The sequence below is a fragment of the Ipomoea nil genome, unplaced genomic scaffold (genome assembly GCF_001879475.1).
Source record: "Ipomoea nil cultivar Tokyo-kokei standard unplaced genomic scaffold, Asagao_1.1 scaffold1576, whole genome shotgun sequence".
Lineage (NCBI taxonomy): Eukaryota > Viridiplantae > Streptophyta > Magnoliopsida > Solanales > Convolvulaceae > Ipomoea > Ipomoea nil.
This window is the reverse complement of record NW_017618004.1, coordinates 779,989-790,000: the sequence shown is the minus strand read 5'-3', so window position 1 is coordinate 790,000 and position 10,012 is coordinate 779,989. Positions and strand designations below refer to the sequence as shown.

The 10,012-nt window shown below is 34.8% G+C and overlaps 2 protein-coding genes across 3 annotated transcripts; both read left to right on the top strand.

Annotated features, from left to right (window-relative positions):
• The first annotated feature begins 143 nt into the window (after positions 1–143).
• LOC109190294 (protein LIGHT-DEPENDENT SHORT HYPOCOTYLS 7-like) lies at positions 144–1,300 on the top strand. The gene is made up of 2 exons (XM_019340768.1): positions 144–305; positions 896–1,300. The coding sequence occupies exons 1-2, from the start codon at positions 144–146 to the stop codon at positions 1,298–1,300; spliced, it is 567 nt and encodes a 188-aa protein (XP_019196313.1).
• A 4,043-nt stretch (positions 1,301–5,343) lies between these two features.
• Positions 5,344–7,109, top strand: LOC109190771 (organic cation/carnitine transporter 3-like). Of its 2 annotated transcripts, XM_019341362.1 has the most exons (2): positions 5,344–6,198; positions 6,259–7,109. In XM_019341362.1, the coding sequence occupies exons 1-2, from the start codon at positions 5,353–5,355 to the stop codon at positions 6,934–6,936; spliced, it is 1,524 nt and encodes a 507-aa protein (XP_019196907.1). In that variant the 5' UTR covers positions 5,344–5,352; the 3' UTR covers positions 6,937–7,109. The 2 variants fall into 2 exon arrangements, with proteins under 2 accessions (XP_019196907.1, XP_019196906.1); XM_019341361.1 differs by having other exon boundaries at positions 5,344–7,109.
• The last annotated feature ends 2,903 nt before the right edge of the window (positions 7,110–10,012 follow it).

Below are 10,012 nucleotides of genomic sequence, written 5' to 3'. Positions count from 1 at the left end.
ACTTATCATCATATACCGCATAAAATATTTGGTAAAAAAATTAAGGAAATTGACATTTTTAACCCTTCTATTTTGACCGTGTATAAATTTAATTTTTCTATTATTTTTGTATATTTCTAATCTTATTTTTTTTAATTGAAGTGATGGATTTGGTCCATAAAATTAGGGTTTTAGGGGAGGGGTCGTCGTCTTGGAGACCGGCGGTGGCGCCGCCTCATCCGCCGATTCAGCTCAGCCGCTACGAGGCGCAGAAACGCCGCGACTGGAACACGTTTGGGCTGTACTTGAAGAACCAGCAGCTGCCGGTCCCACTTCCCCTCTGCAATTACAATCATGTCCTCGATTTTCTCTGGTGTCTCGACCAGTTCGGGCAGGCCCGAATTTTGGGCTGTACAAGCCGGGCTATAGCACAGGGCCCCAAATTTTAGAGGGGCCCCAAATTTTAGAAGCTCAATATTTTATTTTTACCTAGTTAGTATAGTAATAAAAAGTAAACGTTTTTAATTAAACCTAAAAGGCTTTATAAAAAAATGGTAAGAACATGTATTTATTGTATTTTAACTTTGAGGTTTAAGGTTCAAAACTTGTGCACACTATTATTATTATTCCATAATATGTCTATTTTTACTTGTGCGTTGCACGAAAAAGATTTGTTATAATCATTAAATTATAACAACGAATATTATATAGTGCAATTGATGAAATGAGTTGTATCGAATATGTTTTTTATGTTATCCTTGCTTGAATTCGAGCAAATAATTGCCCATTATCCGTGCGATGTGCGTGCGTGCGATGCACGGATAAATTTTTTGTGTTATATATTTTGATAATAAAATTACGGTATTTGTTTTAAACATTTTAATTTTGGTAGGGCCTTATTTATTTACTCAAACAGGGCCACAAAAATTTAAAACTCGGCCCTGAGTTCGGGAAGACTAAGGTTCACTTACAAGGCTGCGTGTACTTCGGGGAGCCGAAGCCGGCGGGGCTCTGCACTTGTCCCCTTCGCCAAGCGTGGGGCAGCCTGAACGCGCTCATCGGACGCTTACGCGCAGCCTTCGAGGAGAACGGCGGCTTGCCGGAGAGAAACCCCTTCGCCGACAACGCCATCCGCCTCTACCTCCGTGAAGTCAGAGACGCTCAGTCTAAGGCCCGAGGAATCCCCTACAAGAAGAAGAAAAATAATACTAATAATAATAATATCCTCCCGAAGCCTAATAATGACGAAACGCCCAACTTCCATATGCAATCCTCTATTCCTCTTGATCTCTCCCTCCAGCTTTCAGGACGAAAATGGTAAAACTCTTCCTCTCATCTCCTCAGCTCCCTTCTATTAATGAATGATGTTTTTTTGAAAGCTTAATTAATGATGTTAATTAGCACGAAGCTCAGCTTTCTTAATTCATATAAATATAGTAATTAATAATATTATTTTCTTTTCGGATTAAACTAAAATGTTTTTAATGTAAGGTTTTTGCTTCTTGTACCTTTCGGGACATTTGGTTCAAAAAATAAAAATAAAGAGAATAAAATAGAATTTCAACAATATAATGAAATCATTGTTGAAATTCTATTTTATTATACCGTTTTGGGCCAATGTCTCGGATTTTGTAAGCATACATTTTGGGCCTAACATCCTAGGTAGTAATACTACTATTTTTCAACCTTGTTCTGTACCTCTATACTTGGTTTATGATGGACCCGGTTCCAATAAAACCATCAATAATAATAATGGATATTAAGAAAGTACTATGAAGACAAAATTGTCCCACCAAAGGCGCAAAACACTTTTTTCATGAAAAACAAAATATCAATGTTGAGCAAAATTTTTTTTTTTCCTGAAATGTGAGGAATTTTATAAATAAATTCCATTAGCCAAATAAGAGAAAATAATATTGACAACTACTACGTAGTGTAATTACATATATGTTACCATCCAAATGAGTGGCCGCAAAACGAACTCTAGTAAAAGAGATTGAGGAAGTATAGAATAAATACTATTTTATAAATTATCATCAAGGTTAAAAAAATCGCTAGGCGACGATTTTAATTTTAATTTTAATTTTTTAAAAAAATTAGTTAAATCCCGCTAACGTAGGCCGCCTAGTCCACATCGACCTACTCGGCGCCTAGGCCGCCTACTACCTACTGCCTAGAATAGTGATTCCGCCGAATTTCTAAACTATCGGCCGCCGCCTAACGCCTAGGCGCAATTTTTACAATATTGATTATCATGAGTGTTATAAGAAAGAAAAATAATATTTAAAGCAATCAAATCTACTTAACAATCAAATATTTAAAAAAATTCAATAGAATAATAATAGATAATGCATATTCGCACTTTCTGAATGTATCTGATCTCGTCGTGTTCCATGTGTGACCAATCATAACCTTTCAACACTTGTCGTTTTGGTTTACATTAAGTAACTAACTAATTGTCTCCATTACCCTGACATACCCTACAATAATTTCGTCTCTCACCAATTTTATTTATTCTCATCATTTTTACTACTCATTACATTACATTAAACCTAAAACCAAAAGACTTATTTTTCCCCTAACGCGGTTTCACAAATCCTTATTCGTGAGATAGGTCGAGTCAATATGAAAATATAATATTAAAATTAAAAATTATACTAATTAAAAATAAAGTGTTTGTTACTTAAAAAAAGTGTAATATTTTTAAGGAAAAATGTAATACTTTTAAATCAAAATATAAAAATATTAGAGTATATTTTTCTTCAAAGATATTATATTTTCTATTATAAGTAACAAACACTTTATTTCTGATTAGTATTATATTTTCCAGTATAAGCATTACAACTTGAGCAATCTTACGAATAAGGAGTTATGAGACAGCCTCACACAAGTTTTTGTCAAATAAAAAATTGTTTTATGTTTTAAACTTTAATCGAACAAAACAAAAATGTTGTGGTCCCTAACAAACAAATCTGAAGATTTAAGTAATAGTGATTTTACCTAATAAACAAATGTTTTCAATTCATAAGAATCTTATTCAATGAACTAGTTTTTTACGCGCATTGCGCGATTGGAATAATACCCAATGTTTTTTTTAAATAAGTATTTTAAAATAGATCAAGGCAAGATTATATTAGAATTGTTCATGCATAGATAATTGAATGTTAAATTTGTGTATTTAAATTGGTAATTCTAAGTTTACAAATGCAAGATAATATAGTCAAGATTGATTATAATTCTGAATAAAATAATTGTATGGGTATGGTTGAAACCAAATACGGGACATAAGGGAGATCAAATAAAAATTAAATCATAAAATATTAAATATATACTAATATTGTTTGATGAGATTTCGGCAGTAGGATTAATCATAAAATATTAAATATATACTAATATTGTTTGAGGACAGTAGTAGGATTTGTGGTTAGAGTTCTATTAAGACTTTAATATTAGGGTGCGTTTGAAAATCCGAAAAATGACTTATGGAAAATGTTTTCTGGAAAATGAGTCATTTTCCAGAAAACATTTTCCTTTCCGGTGTTTGTCTACATAACGAAAAACTGTCTTTGTTTGTTTGGTTCATTTTCTAGAAAATGAGCACGAAAATGAAAAGAATTGAATACTTCAAAATTTTAATTATTTGATACTTTTGATAAAATCTTTCTATGAATAGCACTCTTTTGATATATATATATATATATATATATATATATATATATATATATATAAACTACACAGTTTTAATTAAAAAATGTAATTTTTTTTTAATTTTGAAATACAAAAAAATGAATATTATTTATAGACTTTACTTATTTTTAAAAATTTTGAATTAAAAATAAATAAAAAAAATCACGGACCGGGCCACGGGGCCCGTCGATCTGCATGGGGCGGGCTATAGTTGCATGAACCCTAGTCCATGGACTTGGTGAGCCGACATGCAAAAGACCGTAAAAAATATATATATGAAGAATTTTAAGGGCATTTTTGAAATAATAAAAATTAGTTATTCCGAATGAGCTATAAATAGCTAATACCAAGGAGCCTTGGAAATGACTATTCCCATTGCAAAGGGAGTAGCACATTACGTAAAATTCTATTCCTTCTTGCAAAACTTCAAACTAAATAGCGGAACAAATCTATCTATTTCACAAAATGATATTTTATGCCAATATATTCCATGAATCAAACGTCACTAAATTAAATTATTCACTACTAAGAACTTAGGAACTAAATATATATTGTGAATAATTGAGTGACTAAATATACATTATAACTTCAACTAAAAGACTAAAAGCATCAATTCCCCTTGTTATATCTGAATTAAATATTTTTTCTGTTCATTTTATTTGCTATATATAATATTCGTTCTTCAATTAAATTTTATTTTATTTTTACTTAATTATTTTCTTTAACAACTTTTTTATAATTTTTAATTTAAATAATTATTTTTTATTATTTTTTAAAATTTAAATAATTATTTTTTAAAATTTATTTTTTAAAAAATAATTAATTTGGGAAGACGACCTGTTGACCTATTGGAAATCTTCAAATTGGAAGAATTGTTTGAAATTAGTTAGTTTAGGGACCCAATTGTTAGTTTTTTAAGTTCAGTAGCCTAATTGCATTATCATGTGCCGTTTGATGGCCTATTTGACCCTTATTCTTTTGTTTGTTTGTTTGTTTTTTTTTTTTTTTTTTAAATCTAAGTTTGTTTTTTTTTTTTTTTTTTTTTTTAAACATTCTTTTTTTTTTTTTAAATGCAAGTGTATGGCTTTATATCCCCCTCCCTTTGTTTCTATGGACAAATAGAAAACTTTATATCATTTAATATAATTTAATTCAAAGGCCTTATATTTGGTTAAATATAAATAGTTTTGATATAAACAAATTAGTACATAATACAGATATACATAATGAAAACAATACACTATTCAATATTGAAAAAAGTTACAAATAGGTCACTAAACTTATTATTTTTATGCAATTGAATCAAATAAGATTTATACGATTAAAATATTTTTCTAATTTTACCTGATAGAATCTGATCATGTAACTTACATGGTATGTACTAAGAATCGTCTTTTCCTCTGTCATACTAGTTAGGATGAAAGATTGAAAAAATTGCATTTAAAATCATTAAAATGTATGAAGCACAAAGAACATGAAAAATGCTTCCAAGGCTCAATCTTATGACCTCCTACATAAAAAAAGGTCACAACTTGTCCTGAACACACAATTATGTTTGATTGCATACTTTTTAAGTTCAGTAGTGACCCAATTTTACAAAGACAATATCACCTATTTGATATATATAAACGTAAGGCCTTGTCTTGTGTTGCAGACATAGGATTTTCATATGTTAGATCCATTACCATGTTGATGGATCAACATCCAGAAAAGAATCCCCTGTTGATTCTCCCAACAACCAACGACGAAAGGAAAAACAGAACAAAACGTTCCTTGGACGACACCATAGAAGTTTGGCTTGGAAGGTTTAGTTGGGCACAGTTCCTGCAAGCCACCCTTGCTAATTTCGCATGGGTATTCGACGCCCAGCAGACCTTCGTCACCGTCTTTACCGACCTTGTGCCCACTTGGCACTGCAATAGCACCTCGTCGTCGCCGCTCTGTTCACCGGCGGCCGATAATAATGTAATCTGTGAGCTTCCGGAGGAGGCGTGGGCGTGGGACGCGCCGCCGCAGACCTCCGTGGTTTCCGAGTGGGGTCTACAGTGTGCCGGGGCGGTTATCACCGGCCTGCCGGCAACCTCGTACTTTGTCGGGTGTTTGGTCGGCGGGCTGGCGCTGTCCACGCTCGCCGACGCCTCCATTGGCCGGAAGAAAATGCTGGCCTTCTCGTGCTTCCTCATGAACGTGGCCGCCGTCGTCACCGCGGCCGCCACGAACGTGTGGGTCTACTCGTCGTTGAGGTTCCTGACGGGGTTCGCCCGGGCCACCATCGGGACCTGCGCGCTAGTTTTGTCGACGGAGATTGTGGGGCGGCGGTGGCGGGGACAGGTTGGGATCATCGGCTTCGTATGTTTTACTCTCGGCTTCCTCTCTTTACCGGCCATGGCGTACTTCAATGCCGGGTCTTCCTGGAGATATCTCTATCTCTTTACCGGCATCCCCGGGATCATATACTCTGTTATAGTCTACCTCGTGGCTCGAGAATCTCCGAGGTGGCTTTATCTGAGAGGACTAACCCAAGATTTCGTCGAAACCATCAAAACCATGGCCCCGCCGGAGACCCGCAGCAGCATAACCAGAACCACCATCTTTTCCGACAACCAAGATCAAGGCCTTATAGATTTGGATGAGCAAATGGATTTATACTCCGCCCTAAAGCTACTAATAAACAAAGGCTGGGCTTTGCGGCGGCTATTAACGGTCATGTGGGTGGCTCTCGGGATAGGATTAGTGTATTACGGCATACCGTTAGGCGTCGGCGAAATGCCGTTTAACCTCTACCTGAGCACGACGCTAAACGCCGTGTCGGAGCTACCGGCGTCGCTGGTGACGTTACTGCTGATAGACAAGCTGCGGCGGCGGAGCACGGTGGTGGGGTTAGGTGTCCTGAGCGGGGTGTGCAACCTCGGGTGCGTTGTGTTTGTGGGGGAGGAGTTAAAGGCGGTGCAGATCGGGCTGGAAATCGTGGCGTTCTTCACCGCCTGCACGGCGTTCAATATTCTGCTGATATACACGCTGGAGCTGTTTCCGACGTGCGTGAGGAACTCCGCGGTGGCGATGGCGAGGCAAGCCATGGTGGTGGGCGGCGCGATTAGCCCCTTGCTGGTGGCGCTGGGGAGAGGGAACAGGTTTTACTCTTACGGGGTTTTCGGATTGGCCAGTGTTTTGTGCTGCTTGTTTCTGGTTTCTTTGCCGGAGACATTGGGCGGAGATCTCTGTGACACCATCGACGAAGAGGAGAGCAAGGAAAATGGGAACAGAGTCTGAACTCTGAACTGTTTATATTTTTATATTTGTTATCGTTTGGGTGTGGCTATTTAGTTTTAATTTCAGTCCTGCATCTTTTACTACTTGTCTCCATGCAATAATCTTTGTAACAAAGTACTGTGAAAAATGATTTACTAATAACTACAAGATTGTATGAATGAGTCCACAATGTTCATTTAGTTCCACTGAGCTTGCCCACTATGGCAACTTAAGTTTATTTGGTCACAAGGTAAAATTCAGTGTAGACTCTCAACTAGTGAAGCGTTATGCTCTGCAACCGTGTACACCATGCATGGTGCACACGATTGCAAAAACGACGTCGTTTTGACGTCCAACTTTAAAAAAAAAAAAAATCAGTTTCAATTGCCGTTAACGGCGTTATGTTGTGCATAATTTGAACTATACATCCATAACTTCATAACTATACATTCAGAATTGCAAAACTACACATCCATAACTTCATAACTATACATTCAGAATTGCATGCATAACTACACATCCATAACTTCATAACTATACATTCAGAATTACATGCATAACTACACATCCATAACTTCATAACTATACATTCAGAATTGCATGCATAACTACACATCCATAACTTCATAACTATACATTCAGAATTGCATGCATAACTACACATCCATAACTTCATAACTATACATTCAGAATTGCATAACTACACATCCATAACTTTATAACTATACATTCAGAATGTGAAATTATTACTTCATAACTATACATTCAGAACTGCATGCATAATTACACATCCATAACTTCATAACTATACATTCAGAATTTCATAACTACACCTCCATAACTTCATAACTATACATTCAGAATGTGAAATTATAAAATTATGAATATATATTTACGTAACTAACGGCAATCAAAAATAATTTTTTTTTTAAAAAGTAAAACGACGTCGTTTTTGTAACCGTGTGCACCATGCGATTGCACATCATAATTTTCCCTCATTCCCATTTGATAAGCATTAATTTGTCATCATTTTTAATAAGCTTGTACTTTTTTTCTGCAAATTATGCCCTGGAAACGTGTTCACCATAAATGGTGGTGAACACGGGCTCAAACGGCGTTATTTTTACGGGAAAAAAAATTAGTTAATGTAATGTTAACGGCGTTTTACATTTTATGTTCAGATTATGAATTTTCTGTTATGAGATTATGAATTTACAATATGTAATTATGAATTTTCTGTAAATTCATAATCTCATAACAGAGATTAAGAATTTCTGTTATGAAATTATGAATTTACATTTATTAAATTATAAATTTTCTGTTATGAGATTATGAATATACAGTTATGTAATTATGAATTTTCTGTAAATTCATAATCTCATAATAGAAAATTCATAATTTCATAACAGAAAATTTATAATTCTATAACAGAAAATTCATAATCTCATAAAAGAATATTCATAATTTCATAACTGCACATTCATAAATCTATATCTGCACATTCATAATTTATGTGTGTTGAAGAAACTTGCGCGAAAATGAAGTGAAACCGCGAAATGTAAAAATGAAGAAGAAAGTCGCGCAGTTAATTAAGAAAGAAAAAAAAAATAAAAAATAACAGTATCGTCACCGTTGGGATCGTGTTCACTATCCATGGTGAACGCGGTCCCATGGCATAACGATTGACTTTTTTTGGGGTGCGATAAGCCGATAATGGGCCATGCTTATAAGAGTCTAGACATGTAATAACTAATAAGGATTCAAGAAAGGCCTGTCAACTTCTAATACCAAACAATAGTAACATAAACGTGAGTAGTTATGCTGTACATCCGTATGCACCATGCATGGTGCATACAGATGCAAAAACGCCGTCGTTTTATTAAAAATGCGCGTCTCCCCTTAAAAAAAAATTCAGGTTCGATTCCCAGCAACAGCATTATGTTGTTCATTCATTCTGGAATTTTAGTTCATAGATTATGGAATTTTAGTTCATTGATTCTGGAATTATAGTTCATCGATTCTGGAATTGTAGTTCATCGATTATGAAATTTTAGTTCATAGATTCTGGAATTTTTAGTTCATAGATTAGATTCTGGAATTTTAGTTCATCGATTATGGAATTATAGTTCATCGACTATGGAATTATAGTTCATCGATTCTGGAATTTTAGTTCATATGTTGTTGCTGGGAATCGAACCTGATTTTTTTTTTAAGGGGAAACGCGCGTTTTTAATAAAACGACGTCGTTTTTGCATCCGTATGCACCATGCATGGTGCATACTGATGCACAACATAATTTGCCCATAAACATACATTGGTAATTTATATCATGGATCAGGTCCACATAGTATTATGAATCATGAATGGAAACAATGGGCCATGCTTATAAGAGTCTAGACATGTAATAACTAATAAGGATTCAAGAAAGGCCTGTCAACTTCTAATACCAAACAATAGTAACATAAACGTGAGTAGTTATGCTGTACATCCGTATGCACCATGCATGGTGCATACAGATGCAAAAACGACGTCGTTTTATTAAAAATGCGCGTCTCCCCTTAAAAAAAAATTCAGGTTCGATTCTCAGCAACAGCATTATGTTGTTCATTCATTCTGGAATTTTAGTTCATAGATTATGGAATTTTAGTTCATTGATTCTGGAATTATAGTTCATCGATTCTGGAATTATAGTTCATCGATTATGAAATTTTAGTTCATAGATTCTGGAATTTTTAGTTCATAGATTAGATTCTGGAATTTTAGTTCATCGATTATGGAATTATAGTTCATCGACTATGGAATTATAGTTCATCGATTCTGAAATTTTAGTTCATATGTTGTTGCTGGGAATCGAACCTGATTTTTTTTTTTTAAGGGGAGACGCGTGTTTTTAATAAAACGACGTCATTTTTGCATCCGTATGCACCATGCATGGTGCATACTGATGCACAACATAATTTGCCCATAAACATACATTGGTAATTTATATCATGGATCGGGTCCACATAGTATTATGAATCATGAATGGAAACAACGATGTACAAAATTCATACTTGTAAGGTACAAAATTTCATAACACAAAACACACAAAATCACA